Genomic DNA, 24,750 nt, shown 5'->3' on the forward strand with positions numbered 1-24,750 from the left:
ATCACTTGCTCTCGGCTTCTCCTGGTGGGCATAGGTTGTTGCAATGAGGAGTTGGCAGTCCACTTGTTTTTTACGGGCTCTTCCCGGCCTCGCAGGCCTGCCTGACCACCGCATCTGGGGTGAAGGGGCTTCTGGCTCCCTGCTTTAATCAGGTCGCTCTCTCTTTCCCCGTAGTGCTGAAGAGGGCCTGTGAGTGTGGTTTGGTGGCAGCAGGGAAGGGGGCCACAGAGGAAGGGGCTTGGGTTGTGCTTGATGGTCTCAGCTTCCCTGTGAGAGGGAGGAGGGGCATCCCTGGGGAGCCAGCGGCCCTTTGCGAGCCACCAAGGCAAGACTCCTAGGTGAGAGGCTTTGGTCCGTTTCCCATGTCTTGTCTTTTCCCCACCAAGACTGTTCGGGAAGGGGTTTGACGGATTCCTGCAGGAGGTATGAATCATCACTGAGGTTTCTCAGAAGAAACAGAACAAAACAAAACAAAGAGTTTAAGGTTTCTGGAGGGACTTGTGTACATAGTAAAGGGCATGGGGTTTTAGGGTCAGACAAAGTTCTGCTGCTGCTGCTTCCCTGTGACCCCTCATGCAGAAAATGGCTGGCAGAGGGGAACACTAACACAGGTAGCACCCAGAGGTTCTCAAAGGGTGTTAGAACCCCTCCTGCACCCCATGCTCCCGCCAGCCCTGTGGAGTGGGACTGGTCACCGCTATTCCCAAGTTCCCGGTGAGGAAATGCCAGACCCCAGGAAGCTACTGGGACTGTCCTTGACCCCTGTGCTGATGGAGTAGAACGGGAACCTGAGTTTCCCGATTGCTTGTTCCCTTCCAGCTGCGGATAACCTGCCGAGGAGGGCTGCCTTGTAACAAGGGACAAAGAGACATCTGTGATACTGGGACCTCGAGCAGCTGTGTTGAGGGGGCAGGAGGTGTTTTGAGCTCAGGAGGACGCACGTAGCCCTTACTGCCCACTGCAGAGGAGCTGGCTGTGTTCAGGACCGTGTCATTTGCCCCTCCCTGTGTCACTAGCCCAGCCTGTTTTTATCCCGCTCTCCCTCCCTCGGCCTCTGCCCACCTGCCTGCGTGTCTTCAGCTAACATACCAGATGTTTGGCAGCTTCTCGCTATTGCTCCTAAGAGTGTACCCCGGGTCTGTCACCCCACGTCCCAGGCCAGGCTCTTCCCTGGAGGACTGATGTAGGAGAAGTGACAGTGGCTGGCCAGAGGAGTGGCCTGCAGACTCCACCTCCTGGTTCAGCTCACTGCATCCCAAGACATAATGAAAAATAGCTCAGGAACTTGTATTTAGGTCAGTCTGACCAGTTTTCAGAGTTTTGTCCTCAGAACTAATTTTTCCAAGGTCTTTTTCTACTATGAAGAAGCAAGGAACTTTCCACTGTCTGTTTTGTCACGCAGGAGAAAGACTGAGTAAAATCCTCTTCTGTTTCCACCAAGGGAGACAGTGCTGGATGTAGGTTTTGGGGACTGAACCACTAATCGTGCTTGTTATTATTAAGATTTATATATCTATCTGAGAGAGAAAGAGAGCACTAATGGGAGGGGCAGAGGGAGAGGGACGGAATTCCAAGCAGACTCCGCACTGAGTGTGGGCCGACAGGGGACTCGATCTCATGACCCTGAGATCATGACCTGAGCCGAAATCAAGCCTCAGACGCTTAATTGACCGAGCCATGCAGCCACCCTGCTAGCGGTACTTTTAACCTAATGAGCAGACTTGATTTCCCACTGGGGCACATAGGAAGTCACTCCTTAGGGCCAAGCGGGCACAAATCCCTGGAAAGCAGCTTTAGCCTCACTGTACCTCTTGTCCCCCTCTTGTTCCCTCTCACTGGCCTGACCACCAGGCCCTGCCTTCAGAAGGGGTTCCTTTATTGAGTACTTGGTCTGTGCCTGGTTGCTGGTGGCATAAAGGAGTAAGATGGGGTCTCGCCCCTCTAGAACCCATTCTTGAGAGCAAGAGAGACTTACAAACCAAGAAGACAGTCCTAGGCCAGTCCCACTAAAAAAAAACCCTCTTTTTTGGTGCCTGCAGAATGGTCATTTGCTGCTTTGTTTTTAATTGGATTTGCTTTAGGCCGGATAAGCTTTTTTGTTGTCTTGCTGCATTTTATATTCCTCACCTGGCCCCCAAAGGCACCTCAGTTTGGGACACTTGAGTTAAATGCAGAGCGTACTCTGCAGTGTGTGCTGTTACAGAGGAAAGAACATAGATGCTAAGGGAGCAGGAGGGCAAGAAGTGAATTCTGCCCTGGGCGGGGCTTGGGCCTGTGTGTCAGGGAAAGTTCTCCTGACCAGGTGACTTTTGAACTAGGGTCTTGAAGGTTAGGTAGGAGTTCACCGAAAGATCAAGATGAATGCAGTCTCTCCTAGGAAAGGAAGATAAAGACAGGAGTATGCCATCACGGGTGTAGGGACTCGGAGGGACAGTGTAAACAAGGAGTCATTGACTGTGGGGCTTAGAAGACAAAACAAGCCTCATCTCTTACCCTGAGATCATACTTCCCAGACTGAGGCAACAGTCCATGGGCCTGAGCCCTCCTATCACCAGGGCAGGGGAAGGACCCAAACGAAACCCAGGACCTTACAGCTTGGAAGTGCCCACAGAAGAGGGAAGCCCCTACCCCCACCCATTTGAAACCTACCTGACTGACCTCTGCAGCTCCCCTCTTCTGAGTGTAAATAAATGTTCTAGGAGCGCTTCTCCATCCTAACTGGGCCTCACTCCTACCTTCCATGCCTGGCAGATGCTTCTGAACTTCACTGCAGACGTCAGAAGCCCTGAAAATTTTCCCTGAAGTCCGATGTAAGATAAGAAGGCCTGGCTTGGGGAAGGTAGGAGAGGCTGGTGGCATGCCAGGTAGCAAGTGGGAGAGTTAGGGAGGGCCGACTGGGCTATAACCCACAGTCCAAAGTCCCTGCCTATTTGTCAAGTGAGCGTGCTGGCCGAGGATTTCTGGTGGGTGGGGTGGCGGTTTCCACGTGGCAGATGCTGTCATTGGCTTCAGGCTGATGTCAGATACTCAGTCTCGTTAGACTGCAGACACTGGATGGTTTGCTTTCCTAAGCCAAGACCTGCAGCCCGAGCTGCTAGATGGAGACCCAGCAGAGCAGGGGGACAGGCTCTAAGGACAAGAAGGGTACTCACCCATTTAGCCTGTATTAATCGAGCAGCTTCAACATGCCAGACACTATGCTGGGTACTGGGCATATGTGGAAAGCCAGCTAGTCAGGCCCTGCCCTCGTGAAACTCCTATGAAAGAGAGCAGGCAACGTTTCTTTCTTTATTTATTTGGCAGAGAGAAAAAGAGCCAGAGAGGTAACACAAGCAGGGGGAGTGGGAGACGGAGAAGCAGGCTTCCCGCTGAGCAGGGAGCCCGACATGGGGCTGAATCCCAGGACCCTGGGATCACAACCTGAGCGGAAGGCAGATGCTTAACGACTAAGCCACCCAGGCAGCCAAGGGCTGGCAACATTTTAAAAAGTGCACGTGTGTGAGGGCTGCCCCAGGAGAAAAGTAAATCAGGATGAGGGGACAAGATGGGGTGCTCTTTTAAGAAAGGAGGATCACAAAAGACCTGTGAGTGCCCTTGGTACTTGAAAGCAGGTGGAGTGAAGGGAGGCAGCCATCATGTGCTGATCTGGGAGAACACTTCAGGAAGGGGAATGTCAAGGGCAGGGGTCTTTGTAGAGAGACCCCTGAGGGCTCAAGGGACTGGCCAGGAGCAAATACGGCTGAAGAGAAGTTACATGAAGGCAGATAAAGTTCAGATTGTGGGGGCACCTGGGTGGCTCAGTGGGTTAAAGCCTCTGCTTTCGGCTCAGGTCATGATCCCAGGGTCCTGGGATCAAGCCCCGAATCGGGCTCTCTGCTCTGCGGGGAGTCTGCTTCCTCCTCTCTCTCTGCCTGCCTCTCTGCCTACTTGTGATCTCTGTCTGTCAAATAAATAAATAAAATCCTTTAAAAAAAAAAAAAAGTTCAGATTGTGCAGGTCCTGAATTTAGGCCTTTCCAGGGTGGAGCTCTGAGGAACGACAAGATCCTTCTTAAAACACTGTTTTTCGGGGCTTCACCTAGGCTGCTGTGTGGAAAGTGGACCGCAGCGCCAGCGGAAGCCTGGGGCAGGGTTGTGGCAGGCTGCGGTGGCTGTGGTGTGAGGCTCGGTGACAGCCAGTGTGGAGGGGAGGGAGCAGCAAAGGACTCGGCGCCCGTGATTGCTGCTCACCCAGGCCCCTGCTGAGGACAGAAGGGGAGCAGGGAAGTAGGCAGACAGACAGACAGATGGGCGTGGGCTCAACGTGAGGCTCTGATGCCTTGGCCAGTCACGGCATGGTGGGAACCTGCCCTTCTGCTCTGTGCACTGGGCTGGTGGTCTCTGCCTGCAGGCTCCGATGGGGACCCAGCCTGCTGCCTCAGGACCCCACAGCATCCATGAGGTGGCTTCTGCTTTGGCTTCTGAGAAATAGAGCCTGCAGCCGTCCTCACCTGTCTCTTGAGTAGCTAAGGCGGCTGATCGCACTCATTAAACTTCTCACCCAGACCCCCTTGGGGCCCTGCCTAACAGAGAAGCTTTGCTTGGCTACTGGGAAAGTAGGCCCTCACCTGGCTTGGCTTCTCCCACCTGTTCTGGAACACAGAGGGCATCTGGGCCTGGAGACTGAGCTTCTTTTACTAAAACTTTTCTGTGATCCCACAGTAGGACCCCCGCTCTGCCCAGCACCCCAGGTGACACTTGACGAGCATCAGTCAGAGCGCCTCTCCTCTCAGCCTGCGTTCCCTCTGGAAAACAAGAGCCTGAGACACGGGCTTACCTGCAGCTCCTTTGTTCTGGGTACCAGAGAGAGTAAAACAGAGGAGGAAGGAAATGCTACAAGGCTGCATCCTCAAGTTGGTCCCTCCCACGGGCAAGTAGGACTTGATCTGGCCAGGCATGCCTTGTTCCCCGTTGGCCAAGGGTTGATCCGTAGAGGGGTAAGGCCTTCTTACTTACGGGTCACGAATGCACGAATGCTTGGTGGTTTCCAGCAGGTCTCCCGGTTTGAAATTGGGGAGGCTCCAAGGTAGGCAGCGAAGTTCCTGAGGCCGTTATACTGTGTGGGCTGGTTGTTGCCTGCGGTGGGCTGGAGTTCAGGGTGGGCTGCTAAGATGTGTGAGGTGGGATAAAAGAGACCTCTAATACGTATTTCCCCGCTTCGGACAGTCTCCAGTGGCTTCCCGTTGCCATAAAAATAAAATCCACACTCAACGTCGGCCTGTAAGATCCTGCATGTTCTGGCTTCAGCTGCCCCTGACCGCATCTCCTAACATGTGCCTGCTTCACTGCCGTCTGGCCACACTGCTCTTTCTGTATCTCCAACACGGCAAGCTTTGTCCTTCTGGACACTGTGACACTGTTCCCTCTGCCTGAACACTGTCCCCGTGCCTGGCTTCTCATCCTCAGGCCTCAGCTCGAGTGTCACCTTCTGGGACCACCCAGGTGGCCCCTATCCCGGGCAGTCTCTCCCTATTATCTTCATTTTCTGCAGAGTGCTCATTATCCTTCTCTGCAACGATCCCATTTGCATTCTTCTTGTCTGTCTTCTTTCGCTGGGATGTGAGCTCTGTTTTGTTTGTAGTCTCCCCAGCTCCTGGAACAAGGGGGGGCCCATGGCAGAAACGCAGTACATAGCAGACAAACAAGTCAATCAGCCCATGCACACAGCCAATATATTTTTCTTTGGGCATTTTATATATTCTACCTTGCATTAAAGCTCCTTTGCTTATATTTAAAACACTAGACAAAAATTGTAATAGCGTATTGTTAAATGGATTTTTTAAAAAGACTATTTGATAGAGAGAGCACAAGCAGGGGGAGCGGCAGGTAGAGCGAGAGGAAGAAGCAGGCTCCCTGCTCAGCAGGGAGCCTGATGCAGGGATTGATCCCAGGACCCTGGGATCATGACCTGAGCCGAACGCAGACACTTAACCGACTGAGCCACCCAGGTGCCCCTAAATGGGTGCATTTGTCTAGCACCTTCTCTGTTAGGTACCATGCACCCTGAATCTATCATATGGCCCTTAATGTACTTTTTTTTTTTTTTTTTTTTGAAACAGATGAGAAACTCAATTAAGTTGTAGCTCAGAGACACCATGCTGGAAAGTGATGGGAGCTGGCTTATGCTCTCAGGCCTGTTGGACCCTGGAGCACTGACACTGTTCTTTTCCTTCCCTTCCTCTAATGTGGGAGAGTAGGATGAGAATATGACCAGTCATGGGAAGGACCTACTTTCCAGAAATATCTCCTCCATTGCTGCCCAGATTTCACCAATTGCTTGACCTAGATACCTTAATCTGGAGCTATTTTGTTGGTTTTTAATTTAGTTTTTATTTTTATCAGAGTTACACATATGTGTGGTTTAAAGAGTCATTAGGTTCAACAAGGCTTGTTACAAAAAGGTCTGTCTCCTGCTACCCCCACCTGCAGCCTGGTGGGGGAGCGGCAGCAGGGGAGGTAATCACCTCTGGTTCTTTTTCAGCTGATGGGATTTTTCTATTTCTTTTGCTTATATTGTGACCCACCCCCCCTTCCCCCAAGTTGAAGGCGTAGTTTGTTGACTTCTGACTTTGGAAGGTGATGGTTAACTAACTCTCAGTGCTGCCCCAGCCCCCACCACACACGTACACACTTTGCATCCTCCCAGTAGAGCTGTGTGGCAACAGTGATTAGATCATGATTACATTCCTTTCAGCTCTCTTCCCAGAATGTATTCTGAATTTGCTCACTTCTCCCTTCCTCCACTGTTACCTGTCACCCTGGTCCAGCCACTGTCTTTTACCCAGATTGTGGCCATTGCCTCCTAACTGGTCTCCCTATTTCTGTCTTTGTTCTCTTTTGATCTCTTCTGAGTACAGCAACCAGAGAGATCCTGTTAAAAAGTAAGCCTGATTCGTTCAAAACCCCCATGGCTTCCCACTTTGACTCAGAGTAAAGTCCAGAGTTCTTACTGTGGTCTAGAAGGTGCTGCGTGATCTGGGCCCCTTGATATTTCTGTTATCCCTTATTATTCTTTCCCTTTGTACTCTGCTCCAAACACACCAATCTTCTTGCTTGCTTTGTCTCTGCCTCAGGGCCTTTGCACTTGCTCTACTCTATTCCTGGAATGCTTGTCTCCCAGATATCTGCATAGTTAGCTAACTTCCTCCACATATTTATTTATTTATTTATTTGTTTGTTTGTTTATTTGAAGATTTAATTTATTTATTTGAGGGAGAGGGAACACAAGGAGGGAGAGTGGGAGAGGGAGAAGCAGGCTTCCCACTGAGCAGGGAGCCTGATGAGGGGCTCAATCCCAGGACCCTGGGATCATGACCTGAGCCGAAGACAGACGCCTAATAACTGAGCCACCCAGGCGCCCCTATTTTTTTAAAAGAGAATTTCTTTAAAGTTTATTTTTTAGTAATCTCTACACCCAGTACAGGGCTCCATCTCACCACCCAGAGATCGAATGTTGCATACTCTTTTGACAGAGCCAGCCAGGCACCCCTGTGTGTGTATGTATATATATATATATATATATATTTTTTTTTTTTTTAAGATTTTATTTTTAAGTAATTTCTACACCCAGCCTGGGTCTTGAACCTACGACCCCAAGATCAAGACTCACACACCACCGACTGAGCCAGCCAGGCACCCCTTTCCAGATCATTACCAATGATTATTTCAATGAGGCCTTCTGTGGCTGTCCTGGCTAAATCTTCATTCTTCACTGTGCTTTATAATTTCTTCCCCTGTGCATTTGTTCCACTCTTTTCACTATCTAGCATACTTATTATTTTTGTTATTTATTTTATAATAAATATTTTAATTTATATTATATATGAAGGTATAAATATGTATGTTTTATAATAACTATAAATCCTTATTACTTAGGATCTTACTTAGCATTTGTCTCCTGCACCAGACTATAAGCTATTCCTAAGGATAGGAATTTGCATCTGTTTTGTCAGCCCTGGTATCTCCACTCCAGTATCTGGAACGCATAGTAGGTGTCCAGTAAGTTCTTACTGAAATGGGTGAATGAATACCTTATGATTAGTAAGTGCTATTCACTGCTAAGCCATGTGGTGCACTGCCATTATTTTTCATTTACCATGGTCACCAGTTTTTCCTGGAAGTAGTAATCATGTTTGTTTTGCTTAGGTGTCTATGTATTTACCATTAATTCATCTCCCCAGTTAGGGGGGATCCTAATTGATACGCCTTTCCTCCCTGTCTGTCCAGTGTATTGTATACCTTGCCTCTCAATGTATGGCCTTTTCTCCGATCCGTCTTCTGTTTTTGTTTTTGTTTTTTCAAAAGATTTTATTTATTTATTTGAGAGAGAAAGACACCATGAGTGGGGAAAGGGGCAGAGGGAGAGGTAGAAAGAGAAGTAGACTCTCCACTGAGCGGGGAGCCTGACACAGCCCGATCCCAGGACGGGAGATCATGACCTAAGCCGAAGTCAGACACTTAACTGACTGAAAGTCAGTTAGTAAGCCTGATTGGTTCAAAACCCCCATGGCTCAGGCACCTCTCAGTTCTGTCTTTTTGAAGAAATCTCTCAGAGCTTTCTTTTTTTTTCTTTTTAAAGATTTTATTTATTTATTTGTCAGAGAGAGAGAGAGAGAGAGAGAGCACTGGCAGACGGAGGCAGAGGGAGAAGCAGGCTCCCCGCTGAGCAAGGGGCCCAATGTGGGACTCGATCCCAGGACGCCGGGACCATGACCTGAGCCGAAGGCAGCTGCCCAACCAACTGAGCCACCCAGGCGTCCCCTCTCAGAGCTTTCTTGATTTCTATTTTAGTTTTGCATGTGTGTGTGGGGGGGGGGTGGGGGGGTATGTGATTAGAGTAATAGTCTAAGAATTCAGCCATTTGAAATTTATTGAGACTTTTGAGGCCCAGCATATGTATGGTTTACCTTGTTGAATATTTAGGTCCACTTGAAAAAAAATGTGCGGTTCTGCAGTATTGGGTATAATGTTCTGGAAATGTCACTTTGAGCAATAGTGTTGTTTAGATATTCTTTATCCACACTGATTTTTGGGGGGGGGGTCTACCAACTGTATCAATTTCTGAGAAAGAGATAATAAAATCTCCAACTATGAATATGGACTTGTTTCTCCTTTTAGTTATGTCAGTTTTAACTTCATGAAATTTAAAACTCTGCAATTAGGTGGATACATATTTGGTATCATTATGTCTTGTCTTTTTTTTTTCTTAAAGATTTTATTTATTTATTTGACAGATCACAAGTAGGCAGAGAGGCAGGCAGAGAGGCAGACAGAGAGAGGGGGAAGTAGGCTCCCTGCTGAGCAGAGAGCCTGATGTGGGGCTCAATCCCAGGACCCTGGGATCATGACCTGAGCCAAAGGCAGAGGCTTTAACCCAATGAGCCACCCAGGCGCCCCTCATTATGTCTTTTCTGATAATTGCCTCTTACCATTACGAAATTCTCTTTATCTCTTGTAATTCTTTGTTTGGAAGCCTGTTTTCATATTCCTATAACTTGAGTCATACTTTCTTATGCTTACTTATTACATGTACTTATATATATATTATATATATGTATATATACACATATATATACACACACATATGTATATATACATATATATGTATGTGTGTGTGTGTGTATATATATATATATTTTTTGGCTACCTACTTGTGTCCTTATATTTAAGGGAGATGGCATATAGTCTTGCCTTTTTTCCAGTCTGACAAGCAGTGGCTTTTATTTGGAGTGTTTCATCCATTTATATTTAATGTAATTACTGATCTGTTTGAGTTTAAATCTACCATTTGCTCCTCCTTTTCTCCTTCCCTCTTCTATTTCTTATTCCTTTACTCCTTTCCTCCTTTCTTTTGGTTTAGTTGATTTTTTTTTTTTTTTTTAAGAATACCACTGTATTTCCTCTATTAACCTGCTATTTCTCTTATTAGCTGATAGGGCTAACTATGCATCCTTAACTTACAAAGTCTCTTCAGAGTCAGTTTGGTATAACTTCATATGTTACAACTGACACTTAACACTTCTCATTTCTCACTTCACCTCTGACACCTCACAAGTGTAGCTCACCTTGCAATAGTATGATTTCATTTAACTGCCCTCCTTTTTTGGTGCACTGTTATTGTCATACTTTTCATTTCTTTATTTTTAAAAATATATTTATTTATTTATTAAAGATTTTTATTTATTTATTTGACAGACAGAGATCACAAGTAGGCAGAGAGGCAGGCAGAGAGAGAGGGGGAAGCAGGCTCCCTGCTGAGCAGAGAGCCCAATGCGGGCCTCGATTCCAGGACCCTGAGATCAAGACCTGAGCTAAAGGCAGAAGCTTAACCCACTGAGCCACCCAGGTGCCCCTTTATTTCTAATACATTATAAACCTCACCTTACAGTCATTATTTATAGTTTTTTGGTTAGTTGTCTTATATGGCAGTTATAAGAACAAAAATCAGATTTTGAATACACCTACCTATTTACCATTTCTGGTGCTTCTCATTCCTTTTGTACATCTGAGTTTCCATTTTGTTATCATTCCTCTTCAGCCTGGAGAACATCTTTTAGCATTTCTTGTTGTGCATATCTTCCAGGGAGATTCTACTTTAATTTGTCTGAAATTGTCTTTATTTCACTCTCATTTTTGAGAGAGATTTTGTTCCTGGTTAGAGACTTTGATGTTGAAAGGTTTTTCTTTCAGTACTTTTTTTTTTTTTTTTTCTTTTCACCATTGTCTTTTGACATCCATTATTTCTGGAGAGAAGTCATTTGTCATTTGTTACTGTTACCTGTATATATCTTTTTCTCTGACTCCTTTAAATTTTTTCTCTTTTACATTTGTTTTCATCAGTTTGGCTGTAGTCTCCCATGGTATATTTTGTATTTCTTCTGCTTGGTTTTGCTGAGGGTTTTTTTTTTTTAATCATTAAATTGATATTTTCATTAAATTTGGAATTTTCAGGGGCGCCTGGGTGGCTCAGTGGGTTAAAGCCTCTGCCTTCGGCTCAGGTCATGATCCCAGGGTCCTGGGATCGAGCCCCGCATCGGGCCTGCCTTCTCCTCTCTCTCTGCCTGCCTCTCTGCCTACTTGTGATCTCTGTCTGTCAAATAAATAAATAAAATCTTAAAAAAAAAATTTTGGAATTTTCAGTCATAAGTTCTGCCACATTCTCAGCATTTTCTCCTCCTGGAATTGCAATTATGTGACTATGGAACTGTATGATGTTGTCCTACAGGTCCCTGTGCCTCCATTGCTTTTCCTTCAATATTTTTTAATCTTTGTTCTTCAGAGGGAATCATTTCTACTGATTTTTCTTCAGGTTCACCAGTTATTTGTGTGCGTGTGTGTGTTTGCCATCTCCATTTTGCCACTCAGCTCACAGAATGAATTTTCTACTTCACTTATTGTACTTTTAAGTTCTAGAATTTCTACTCTTTTTTGTATGTTTAAAATAATAATTTCCATTTCTATGCTGATATTCCTTATTTGCTCAGTCATTGTGATCATATTTTCCTTTAATTCTCTGATCATACTTAACTGCCTTAATATTTTTGCCTACTAAAATCCAATATTTGGATCATTTTGGCATCATTTTCTACTGACTGTTTTTTTCATTGTGAATCAAATTTTCTTAGGGCTTTTTTGTTTTTTGTGGGTTTTTTGCATGTTTAGCAATTTTTTATTGTATGCTAGAAATAATAGTTGATGCCATATTGCGACTCTGGATTCTGTTCTCTTCTTTTGAAGAGCATTCATTCATGTCCCCCCCCCCTCCTTTTTAAAAAAGATTTATTTGAGAGAGAACAAAGGTGGGGAGAAGCAGAGGGTGAGAGAGAAAGAAACAGACTCCTTAATGAGCAGGAAGCCCAATGCAGGGCTCGATCCCAGGACCCAGAGATCATGACCTGAGCCGAAGGTGGACCCTTTACAGACTGAGCCACCCAGGCACCCCCACTGATTCATGACCTAATAGTCAATTCAGTTTGCTGTCCAAACACCTTGAACCTGTGTAGCCTTGCTTTTATGTTTTGTTAGGGCAGATAGGTAGAAGTCCAAGGAAGTTTCTCTAGCCTCTCTTTCTTACAGAAGTCAGCCTCCAAACCTGAAACTCGTGTTGGTGCTTGGTTTTAGGCTTTGTTAGGGCAGGTTTCTGGAGGCCTTTGTCTGGTCATGGTCTTCACTCATAGGTGACAGCCTTTCTGATGTCTCCGGTTACTATGAACAAGGTGCTAGGGCCGCCTCTTCATCATGACTGGATTGGAACCAGCATTCCCTTAGCATGGCTCAGCCTCTATCTCTTTTCTCAACCCAGCAGGAGTCACTCTCTGGTAGAATTCTGGTAGTCCCACCCTGTGCATAGATCCCTCAGGGAAGGACTCACCAAAGACTCCCACACCACACCCAGGCTTTCGGCTTTCCCACTCCTGCTTCACTCCTCATTCCAGTCCCATCAGCTGCTCCAGAATCTGTTTGCCTCCTGGCCACGTGGGACCAGCCTGCCTTGCTTGGATTCTAGCCCATTGTCTGGCAGTCAGGAAGCCATCCCCGGGTAGAGTCATAGTGATGGGAGACACAACTTAAAAGTTTTGCATCTTTCAGGATTATTGTCTCCTGCTGCTTGTTGTTTACATTTTGAAAACAGCAACCTCCCATATTTTTCTCAGTCTAGTGGTTATTTGTGGAGGGAGGGCTCAGCTGCCAGTAATTACTCTGCCAGAGCTGAGAGCTGTGCCTGGATACTGGTGGCCTGCTACAGATGGGTTGATGTCCAGGCTCGCTGCTCGGCTGTTGTCTTGGGATCTCCCTCGACCACCATCGTGGGGTTCCTTATGCCTCTCTTTTGAGTTGAATTCTCTGTTTTGGGGAATCCCACATCTTCTTCTTTTCAGTTGATTTCTTTAGTTAGAGGAACCGTCAGTGGCTTCCTGAGAAAGGGTGGCAGGAAGATAAATTTTTTGAGGCCCCTATATCTGAAAATGTGTTTAGTAAACCATTACACTCGACTGATGATTAATTGGGTAGAGAATTCTAGGTTGGAAATAATTTTCTCTCCTAATTTGAGGCATTTTTTTCATTGAGTATCTAATGTCATGTGGAGTTTGTCAAAATTTAATGTTAAAACCTGTTTTTTTCTTATTCTTTTCCTCTCTGGAAGCTTTTAGGACCTTTCCCCCTTCCCCACTGTTGTGGAATTCCCACATGGTATGTTTTGTGAGGTTTGTTTTCCTCCATTGTGTGGGTGCTTTGTGGGCTCTTTCAACCCAGAGGAAGTTTTCTCGAAGTTTCTCTTTGATTTCCTCCCCTTGATTTTACCGTTCTTTTCTTCTGAAATGCTTACTATTCCCATATTGGACCTCCTAGGCCGGCTCTACAATTTCTTCCCCTCTCTGTTCCATCTCTTTGTATTTCTTTATTTTGGCGGGATTTCTTCAACTTTATGTTCCAACTCTTAGGTTGCATTTTCCATTGATGTTCTATTTTTAAATTATCAAAAGCTCTTTTTTTTTTTTTTTTAAGATTTTATCTTTAAGTAATCTCTACATCCAGTATGGGACTTGAACCCACAACCCTAAGATCAAGAGTTGCATGCTCTTCAAACTGAGCCAGCCAGGTGCCCCTCTGTTTTCTTTTTCTGAATACTCCCTCAACTGTTTTTTTTTTTTTTAAGAAATAGTATTCTATTATTGTTTTACGATCTTTTCCTATCTCTGAAAATACTGTTTGGTAAACAAAACTTGGCCTCTGTGTAGTTTTTGTTTGGTCCAAGTCACTTTTCTTCTGTGTCCGTTTGGCCTCTCTTACTTGCTCTCCTCTGGGGTGTGGAGATGAGTTTCCTGGTCATCTGGATTCCAGGTTTCACCCCATGTGTGAGCTAGCAGACACCTGGTTTCCTTGGAGCCTTTTATAGTTGAGGAGTAAATAGGAGCTCTCAGGACTGGAGGGTTCCACTGGGCATGTTGTGGCCCAGAGTTTGTTAACTCTTAAACTTCTGTCAGTGGCGCCTAGGGAAGAGGCAGTCCCCTCCACAGCCCTGGCCTCAGGAACTGTCTGAGGCCTCTGGTTTTTTCCCTATCCTGGACAGACGAGGGGGCCTCCCACACCTTGTGAGCTAGATAAAGAGGCCCCTAGAGTCCCTGTGCCCGTGAAGGAGGATGGATGGACCCACAGCTCGGTGGAGATCAAAGGCTCGTGTTCACCTTCAGAGAGCCCCAAGAACCTGTGATTTGTGGAGCAGAGAAGACAAACCCTGAACCCCCAAGGGCCCTGGCATCTGCCCACTCTGATGGCCCCCAACAGTCCATCTCTTCCGGGCACAGAGCTGATGATCTCCACCCAGCCCAGGCACAGCAGAGGTCCAGGTCTGCTCCACATGCAGCCTCTGCCTCTGCCCTATTTGGCATCTGTCATGCCAGGCTGCTGCTTCTGCAGAAACCAGGGGAGCTCTTACTACCCACGGGCACCTCTCCTCCATGGCCAATGTCCAGGAGGGCTTGGCAATGGGCACCGATGGATGTTTGCTAAGTGAAGATATGGCAAGGAAAGACCCCAAGTTTCTTGCCTTTGGCCAAGCTGGGCCAGCTGGTGGTCAAGGCCCAGCAGGAGGACCCTATCCACTGCTTCCCCTTGGGCCCTCACTGCCACAGCCCAGACCCCCTCACCACCAGGTTGTGAGCCATCTTCCCGGGCATCACTGAGGCAGAAGTAGAGAACCCTAATGCTGGAGGAACTTTCCACATGGCTGGGTATAGTGGTGCATTTACAGGCTCAGGATGTGCACACTCAACCAGCATCATAGCCCACCTGGAAGGAACCATGAGCTGCTGGAGCTCCTCTGGTTCATTGTTCCCAGTAGTGAGCCTGGTGTGTAGGGGAGAAAGGCACACAGAGGACCCTGGGTCATATGTACTTCCTACTGCAGTGCAGGATGTCCCCTTTCCACCTCTCCCTGGGGACTCTAGAGAGCAGAGATGAGGGCTCCCCACCTTCCCTCTGCATCCTTCTGTCCCCCCAAAGTTGGACCACTGGGTTGTTTCCTAAGGGCTCAGAAGTCCCTTCTCTCTCTGTCCACCTTCTAGCCACCTTCTTGCGTGATTCCTGCCAAGGTATGGGCTGGTGGCCTACCCAGTGGGACCCGTGCTTTGGGCGTGGGTCTGTAGGATTGCCCTCCCTATCCCCTGCCCGTGGTCACACCACCAGGTTCACGGGACGCCCCTGTTTCTTTAGCTGCAGATATGGGACACAGCTGGCCAGGAGCGATTCCGCACCATCACCCAGAGCTACTACCGCAGTGCCAACGGGGCCATCCTTGCTTACGACATTACCAAGAGGAGCTCCTTTCTGTCAGTGCCTCACTGGATCGAGGATGTGAGGAAGTATGCAGGCTCGAACATCGTGCAGCTGCTGATTGGTGAGCTGGGGCGGGGAACAGGGCAGGTCCAGGAGGGTTCCTCAGGATCTCGGATCTTGTCTGTCCTCGTCTCTTTCTCCTTTTTAAATAAAGAGCACGTGGAGCGCAGAGAGAGGCTGAACTTGGCCAGGCAGGAAGGAAGCCAGAACTTGAACAGTGATCTTCCAAATTCTGATGCTGCCTATCACTTACATAAGTTATAGTCAAAATCGGAATTAGAGGGAGGAAGAAAGGGAGCTAATGTTCGCTTTGCAGTTACCATGTTTCTCCACAGTGGGTAATACTGGTTAAAGCTTCACGGGTGTCATTGGATTTAGTTCCCATAACTCTGGCAACTCCTAATTTGTCAGGGGCTGGAGCTGAGGCTCAGAAAAGTGAAGTAATTTATCCCAGTCATGCAGCCTGTGAGCTCATGAATAGGCAACCTGAACTCTGCCAATCATCATTTGGTGACTTGCTGTCACACTGCACTGCAGAGCAAGGCTTCTCAACCATCTCTGTGCTTCCCGATCACTTTGCAGTTTGTGAAAACACGGATGCCAGGCCCTTGAATGAGCATTTCTCATAGGTTTCCAGGTGGCGCCATGTTTGTGCCCGAGGGACCCCACTTTGAGAACCACTGTTGCTCTTACTGCCATTTTCCCTTTCCCTCCTAAATCACTTTCCCAGACCCGAGCCCAAGAAGCTTTGGAACATTTGTGTGGTCCCTGGGGTTCTCATTCCAGCTGTCAGGGTGATTTCTTCCAAGATGAGGTTGTTCAGATGGGGCCTCACCATCGCTCCATCTGGGGAAAGGGTGGTCCTTGGTTCTACCCAGCCTGCCTGGCCTGGGATAGGGGAGCGCTTGGCCGAGCTGGACTCCCCAGGCTGGAGTGGAGTTCTCCTTACCTGGCCTTACACTTCCCTTTTATCCAGACCATTTAAAGTAAAACATCCTGTCCTAGAGTGTTTTATACAAATACAAAAAATAGAATAGTGCAGCGAACCCCGAATACCCAACCCCTGGCTTCAGCTCTGCGCAACTCCATGGCCAGTTTCTCCTCTACCCTAGTCTCTTCTCCCTTGTCTTGCTTTGGGGCGAATCCCAGCACCGTTAACTTTTTCACCTGTAAATATTCCAGCATGAATCGATACAAGATACAAACACATAAAAAGTACCTAACAACAATCCCATTTTCACATCTGAGAAATATTGATATTTTCATAATATAATCCAGTAGCTGATCAGCGTTCAGATTTATCATTGCTCCTAAATATCACGCGTACTTTTTTTTTCAGTTTGTTGAAAGCAGGATCCAGATAAGCTGCCCACACTGAAATTGGTTACTGCATCATTTCAGGCTACGAAAGAAAGTTTAGATCTTTCTAGATGGTTCTCTGTTTTTTTTTGTTTGTTTGTTTGTTTGGTCCTCCCCATATACACATTACAAAAGTCAACCATTTAGATACTTAAAAGAATTCTTCTAGAAATTGGGTCAAGGAGCAGTTGACCAGATTTTGGGGAACATAATGAAACGTCTGATAGCTTGTAGGAGAAGCCAGAGGTGTGCAGAAAAGCAAAATAATCGAAAACCACGATCTTACAGTGAATGAGAGAGTTCCAAAGGAAAACAGGAGAGAATGGATAATAAACATAACAAAATGTTAGCAAAGAATAGACCTGGCAATGCTTGATCTCCTTGTTAACGCGGCCACATAGGGTGTGCCTGGCGAGCGCCAGCTGTTTTCCTGCTCCTTGTACCATCAGTCCCCCTCCCTCGCTGAAGGTGGCATCAGAGATGGGGAAACCCGACTCTCAGGAATGGAGTGACTTACCTGAGGGTCACACAGCTAGTGCAGGGGAGCCAAAGTTCCTCGAAGCTCTGAAGTACCACATTCTATGCACCAAACTCTCCTGCTCCTACTTGTTAGGAGGAAACAATAAAGTACGTGAGCCTCTGGCAAAGAGAAAAAGGAGAAAAAAAAAATGAGGGATGGAAGGTTAAAATAAGTGCTTTAAAATGTAACAAGGTCTTTTTTGTTTCTTTTCTTTAAAAAAAAGAGATGGTCACACAAAACGGTATTCGTTGGTGGTGGACAGGGCCACCGAGGTCTCTCAGCTTGGCCTTGCCAGGGAGGAGACAGGGCTTGCTGGCACCTGGGCCTCACCTAGCTGCTCCCGGCCTTTCCCTGCAGGGAACAAGTCGGACCTGGGCGAGCTCCGGGAGGTCCCGCTGGCCGAGGCGCAGAGCCTGGCAGAACACTACGACATCCTATGTGCCATCGAGACGTCCGCCAAGGACTCGAGCAACGTGGAGGAGGCCTTCGTGAGGGTGGCCACGGAGCTGGTCGTCAGGCATGGTGGCCCTCTGCTCAGCGAGAAGGGCACCGACCACATCCAGCTGGACAGCAAGGACGTCGGGGAGAGCTGGGGCTGTGGCTGCTGACCGGGGGACAGGGCAGGCAGGCAGGGCCCTCCCCACCTCCTCTCTCTTTCTCTCTCTCTCTCTCTCTCTGGCCTGCCGGGCCCCCCTCCAGAGCTGGCCCTCCATGGTGCCAGTGATTCTAGAGCAGCCAGATAAAGTCCTGGAATGATCCATTCCGTGGCCTGGGTACTTGATGGGAAGTCTACCTTTGAGGAAGGAAGAAGCGGGTACCTTGTGAGGGAGACCTGGCATCATACTGGGTGTCGGGTGTGGGACCCATTCTACCAGCCGGGGGCTGTCCCGTCTGCGTCCTTCACAGTCCAAGACTGGCTCCGGGCCTGCCGGGGTGGACCACCGTAGGAGAAGGGGCCAGGACGTGCCTCCCCTGCTCAGCACCGACTGGTTCTGACCATTCTACACCTTGCATCTTGCTGCGGCTGTGGTGGCAGGTGGCTGCCTCCAGGGATGCGGCTGGTGCATTGGGTTCTTCGGAGTCATTCCAGGGCCTCTGTGCGTGAGCCTCAGAGCTTGAGAGCAACCGGGCCGACAGACTTGGTTCCTGAGCCCCAGGGAAGCCCTAGCTCCTTCTGGGCAAGGAACCTTCTTCCTTTCTTCACTGCCAGCTCTAAGCTCAGAGATAGCTTGGGGTTTGGCTTGCTGCCTTAGCAAGACCTCTCAAGTTTTCTCGTTTTCCATGTAGCTTCTTGTTTGCATCGGCATGAGCATGGGGTCAAGGCCCACAGCCAAGCAGGGACTGTCTGCTGACCTGGGGCCCGAAGTTTTGCCACTCAGGTTGCAAAGCCAGCTGATTCTTCAGCACCGACTCTCAGAACTTGGGGAGCTGGGGGAAAGAGATAGGAATGTGGACATTTAAGGGAAAAGTAAAAGCCGGCATCCCTGAGGCTAAGGTCTGAGAGGGATCCTTGGGGTGCCTAGTCTGACCTGTGCAGAAGCCCTTCCTGCCACCTGTAGTGTGACAGCTTGCCCACTGCTCCCAGTCTAGCTTATGGTTTCCGGGATGAAGAAGTCAAGGCCCTGGCAGTTCTGGGTCTGGCCATGTCCTCCTCCTGGGGCTCTGGGAAGCACACCGGCCTCTGGGGTAGTTCAGAGGATCACAGAGACTGAGCTGGGGGAGGCAGGTGATCTTCCCGTACCACCCAGGCCCTCCGTGTCAGCCCGGTCTAGCCCCTTAGGTCCCCCTCTGTATGGAGCCCCAGGAAGGACACTGCCATCAGAGCCATCTGGCATATCACAAGCCCACATCATGGATGTGGAGCCCAGGCAGCGCCCTGGGCCCAGCCCCGGCCCTCCAGTGCTGAGCCACAGGCCTCCAGCTGACTTCCCTTGCCTTGCACTTCCCGTCCTTTGGCCTGCGTCACCCCCTCTCGCAGGCAGGCCCGACTGCAGAGCCAGAAGCCAGACCTTCTGCAGCAGCCAGACCCACAGCAGTCTGGTGAAGCAGGGTCGGGCATGGAAGGCTTCCCTGGCTGAGACCAAGACAAGCAGGGCTGGTGACTCCCTTTCAGGCAGGGAGGCAGCCCTGGGATTGGCTGAGCCTGGTTCTGGAGAGGAAGGATGTGGTCTGGTTGGACCAGGAGCTACTGAGCAGGGACCTGCACTGAGGAGAACCAGCCCACTGGTGGCTGGGTGGGGTGGCACCTGGGAGCAAGAAGGCCACCTGGCTTCCTTCCTCAGTGGCTTTGCCAGTGGGATGGGGTGAGTGGGGCCTGGAGCCCAGCTGTTGGCAGGAAGAACTGGTGTCTGCCGGGCCCCTTCACCGCAGTGCCTAGGCTCTACCTGCAAAGTAGAACGTGCCTGTGACTAATGCACATTCAGGCCAAGGGCAGAGGTCTTCCGCCCCACGACCTCTGCTGGGGGGTGATGTTTGTGCAGGCTGGAAGAGAAATCTCAGGAAGCCTGACCTTGCAAAAACCTGCTGCTTTGGAGGGCGGTGGCGAGGGTGTAGGGGGCCTTGGAGTGCAGGCCTGGGCCTACCCCCCATGATTGACTTGCAGCCTCAGTTCCTGCTGAGCCCAGATACGGACTGCCCCTTGTTACCTGCTGTCCCTCTGTGCCTCGGGGCCGGATGGCTAGGGAACACCCGAGGCCCTTCCATTCCGCTTCCTTCACAGGGACACCCTGGGGAGGCACAGCAACAGGTAGCTGGCTGGTGACAGGGGCTTGGACTCTGAACCATCCTCCTGCTCCAGACCCCAGGGTTGAAGGCCGATACCTTGCAGGGGCTTGGTCGAGAAGGGGAGAGAGCAGCCGGCCCAGCCAGGACCAAGGAGGTTTCTGCCCACTGGCAACTTTTAGCTCACCTAGCAACCCTGAAAACACTTCCCTTTCCTGCCTCTCTCAGTCCCAGGGTGTCTGGAACGCTGGGCTGGGTGGTGTCTTGCCACCACAGCCTCCAGGGGTTTAGCTTAGAAATCCAGGGGTTGTCTTAGGTTCCTCACTCTCTCTCCCTACCCACAGTGCTAGGATCCCACTTTCACTCTGCCCCCCGCTTCTGCTCTGGACAGGCCCTGGCCTCCCCAGCACAACTCATGGACCTCCTGGGCCCCTGGGCTTCTAGCTTGAGCAGCCCGAGGCACCCTCCTGCTGCAGTCAGCGTGGCAGTGGTAAAAGGTCATAGTGATGCTGTCTCCTCACCTTTTGGGGTACCAGGGACGCTCGAGATACGGTCCAAGCTCAATCTGGATGTCCATGGCCTCCACAGCTCTGCCCCAGCTTCTCCCTAGCACCCTGTCCCTCAGGAGCACCCTCTGTCCAGGCCGCCCCTTCCCACCCACTCACCCACTCACCCAGCCTTTATTTGTGTCGTTTAGAGCCCCACAAATGACCCATTTGGACACCTCTGAGAACTGGCCCCACCCCAAGCTGGTCCCTTGCTCACAGTATCCCTTGGCAAAGAATGAGTTCTTTGTCACCCTCTGCCATTTCCTACAGGCTCAAATAGACCATTTACGAGCTTCAGACCCAGATACAAGCGTTTGTGCTCAGGGCCCGACGCTGGTGTGGCCTTGACTGCACACCGTCTGGGCTGCCTGCCTGTAGGACCCTGTCGGGCAGGGGCCTCACTGTCTCCTGGGTCTCCATCTTTTGTCACATGGGGACCTGGACTTGAGTACGAGAAAGTGGGGAAGTGTTGAGAAATAATACAACCCTCCTCGGTTTCCTCCCACAGAAGGCCTGGGGCTTCTGGGGCCAGAGAGCTTCAGCTCTTCCTCTCTTTATAAATCACCCAAGAGCAGGAACAGGTCGGGACAGGGGGTAGAGTGTGGGAGAGGAGGCAGGGGACAGAGGGCGCGGAAGTGTCCTGGCAGCCAGCAGGCCCAGGGAGAGCACCCTCTGTAGTGGGGGGTGCGGCCAGTGCGACACGGGCTGAAGAGCAAGAAGACAAGGGACACGGATCATGATTACCGAACCGGAGAAGTAGGGCCCTGTCCTTCCAGAAGAGGGGTTCGAGGACATCAGGCCCCAGAAGGCACGGAGCTGGAAGAAGCTCCTAATTCATATTGAATTCAGTTACTCTTTTCCAGGAGGGCTGCCAGGCTGGGGCCTCAGGGACCCTCGGCATCCCGCTGGCCTGGACCGTTGGGCCGTGGGGAGGGCCTCCACTAAGCCCAAGGATGCCGTTTGCATTGGGGGGGATTTTTCACATTTCCTATTTATGATACATAAATCTTTATAGCAAATCTATTTTTTTTTGAAACATGGAAAAGTTGCCTTTATGGAAACGGCAGAGCCAGAATGTACACATTCCTAAACCATTAAACAGATTTCTGCAAAGAGCCGATGGTGCCCAAGACTGGTTCTCTCCACCGCTGAGCCTAGAGCTGGCCTAGGTCTCCACAGATGGTTCCACTGGCCCAGCCGGCTTCCCTGACTAGTTTCGAGGCCCAGAGTGAGGGTGGGGTGGGGTGGGGTGGGCCTACGCACTGCCTACAGGCCTTCTGTTGTCCTGTTAAGACTTCTCTGCCCCAGACCCACGTGGGATCCTTTAGCAGAGAAGCAGTGAGTGCCTAAGGGGCAGGAAGGAGCTTGGGTTGAGTCCTCCCTCTGCCAGGGATATAACTCTGTGACCTCAGGCAAGTTACTGCACTTCTCTGGGCCTCAGGTGCCTTCAGCTGGGTTTGAGCTGCGGAGGCAGATTGAGGCATATGATTGAGCGATAACCAGGGGCACCAGGCCTGGGATCTCTGATCCACAACCCTGTGGCAAGGTCTTACTATCCTTGTTCTTTGCAGATGAGCCAACCGGCTCAGGGGTTGGGAGTTCCTTGCCCCGGCATTAAAGCCGGAACAAGTCAGAAATTTTATTCTTAGTCAGCAGAGCCCCCTCGAGGGCCAGACTTGTCCTGCTCACTGTTATGTTCCCAGGGCAGAGAATGGTTTCAGGCACATAGTAGGGAGTGGTGCCTCACTGGGACTCTCGGCACCAGGAAGTCCATGAACTCATAGCCCACCCAGGTACTCTGGGGTCTGTTCCCGGTCATTCTCAGAAGGGCGCCTCTGCTGACATGGGGGCCAGATGAAGATTGCATGGCACAGCTGCTCACTGTGGCCGGGTCCTATGTACTTGGTCTCTACTTGGTCTACCACGCCCCACTCTATGACAAACGGACATCGTGGAGGTCAGACCAACCTCCATCCAAATCCCAGGTCTGCTGTGACTAGTTGTGTGACCTTGGGCCTTGGTTTCCTCAGATATGGGACACATTCCTGTACTGCTTGCATCCCTGCAAGCCACTGTAAGACCCCAGCTGGGACAGGCTCTGGACACAGTGGGGCTGGAGCAGGGGCTCTGGTGTCTGGCTCTCTCCCAGGGGTTAGAAGCCTGGTAACTCCACTGACTGAGGGATGGAGGCCTGGAGCCTGGGCCTTCCAGAGGGGTCACACTCCAGGCACTTCCAGTCACCTTTGCCAGGGAGAAGAAATGCCTGTGGTTTGGATTTCCTGCTGTCCTTGAATGCAGGGCAGCCCCCAAGCCTACATGTGCCCCTTGGAAGAAAAATCCCCAAGGGAGTGGTCTGAGCCAGGCCACCACACACCCCAAAGAGGCTGTGATGAGGGCCCTCGCTTGCCACTGCCTGCACCGTAGCACTGCCAGACCCTGGGACAAAGTCCTGGGCTTTAAAACAGGGAAACTAAGGCCAGGGGCCTAGGTCCTAGAGCTAAGCCTGGCCCTGCCCCTCCCCTGGGGGTTCCCAAAGCTGCAACCCCGCCTCCCCCCTGCTCCCTGCACACATTCACCCAGGGGCTCAGCTGAGGGTGGACAAGCCAGCCCTTCCTTGAGGGAAGCCAGGAGGCAAGGTGCCCCCACCCCAGCCACACCCCCTCTCCTCACCCTCCATTGCCTTTCCCGTGCAGCCCCTGCAGCCGCCCCCCCATCCCCCCCAGCCAGCCTCTGCCTGCCCTGCCTCCTGCCTCCACATCCGGCTGCATGCACTTTCCTAAGGCAGGTCACACACTGCTCAGCTCAGCTCCTTGCTTGGATCTCTATAGCTCCCTGATGCCTTCAGGTTCCCTCAAGGGGCTTGTCCTGGCCAGCCTCTCCCCTGACACTTGCCAGCCCCAGCCACATGGGGCTCTGCTGTTCCCTGACCCTGCTGCTCCCCTGACAGGCAGACACCCCCAGACCCGCCCAAAAAGCCCAACTCCCCGCTGTGTCACAGGCTTCCCCAAGCAGGGCCTCCCTTTGACACACAGTCCGAGTTGGGGCCCAGACCCAAAGGACAGCCCCCTAGTCCTGACACTGACTCCCAGACCCTCCCAGGATCCCTACAGAGTGCGTGGAGCACCCCCCACCCCAACACACACAGCCCGGGAGACTGCTGTGTCCCATCTCTAGAATATGTGCTGCCGAAGCAAGCACTGCTGTGTCCCATCTCTACTGGAAAGAACAGACCCAGCCCAGAGGGAAGGCTTGGCCCTGACTGTTGCTTCCTGGGCATCCTTGTTGTGCTCTGACCAGGGCCACCTTGGGGGCCTCCCCAGCCTCTGCCCTGAGAGGGAGGCCGGGCTGGGTCCCATCCCTCCCGCACCTGGGCCTTGTGCTTCAGGCCTCTGTCCCCAGTGGGGACTCTGCACCTGGCAACCTGCTGCGACCATTGCCTCAGTGCGGTTCCAGGGAACAAGCTACAGACATGGAGCTTCCCAGTTCCCAATTCAAAGCTGCTTACTCATCAGTGCAGGGTCAACAGTACTTACAAGGGAGCTCAAGGGTCTGGTGCAGTGCTGAGGGGACGTCAGGAGATGCGCATCTGGCGGAGGAGGTCAGGAGAGAGGGCGGACAGGGGGCTGGTGAGTTAGGTCCTGGAAGCTGGGTGAGTGGGGCCAGCATGCTCCAGGCTTCTGCTTGACATGTAGTCGTCCAGCAGCCTGGTGTCCTCCAGGAGCTGGTTAGAAAGGCAGGATCTCAGTGTCCATGCCAGAGGTCCTGATTCAGAATCTGGATTATAGTAAGATCCACAAGGTTATAGTTGGAGGAACGCTGGTCTACACAGTCTGCCCACTGGTGGCCCCTGGGCAGGCCTTCCTGTCTCAGAAGTTTTTAGGTTCTTCCTAGAAAAGAAGGCATGAAGGTTCTTGCCGATTCACCCCTGAAGTGTGTTTTCCATCTCCGGAGTGTTGTGCCTTAATCCCCTGAAGTCCTGGGAGGGACCCTTGGATTCCGTGGGGTGGGACTGTGGCTGGACCGACAGGTGTGCATTTGACAAAAGGGACCCCATTCTAAGCGGACGTTTCTGAAAATAATAGAAGTCTTACAGCAATTTATCTCAAGGAGTGAATCTTAAAAACGATAAAACCTCTATGCACAGGAATATCCACAACAGCCTTATTTCTATACAAGGGGAAACTGGGAGGCAGCCATCCCTCCCTGCGGAGTATTTTAGACCATATGT

General features: G+C 50.4%; 1 protein-coding gene across 2 annotated transcripts in view; it reads left to right on the plus strand.

Annotated features, from left to right (window-relative positions):
* The window catches only part of RAB43 (RAB43, member RAS oncogene family), a 34,048-nt gene extending 15,303 nt beyond the window's left edge, over positions 1–18,745 (plus strand). The window contains exons 2-3 of one of the 2 annotated variants that reach the window (XM_080811489.1): positions 15,252–15,435; positions 17,611–18,745. In XM_080811489.1, coding sequence (XP_080667615.1) covers positions 15,252–15,435; positions 17,611–17,861 — 435 coding nt within the window. In that variant the 3' untranslated portion in view covers positions 17,862–18,745. The remainder of the gene's footprint in view (positions 1–15,251; positions 15,436–17,610) is intronic. The other variant, XM_080811490.1, reaches the window with a different exon arrangement.
* Positions 18,746–24,750: the final 6,005 nt, after the last annotated feature.

The sequence above is a fragment of the Martes martes genome, assembly GCF_963455335.1.
Source record: "Martes martes genome assembly, chromosome: 1".
NCBI lineage: Eukaryota > Metazoa > Chordata > Mammalia > Carnivora > Mustelidae > Martes > Martes martes.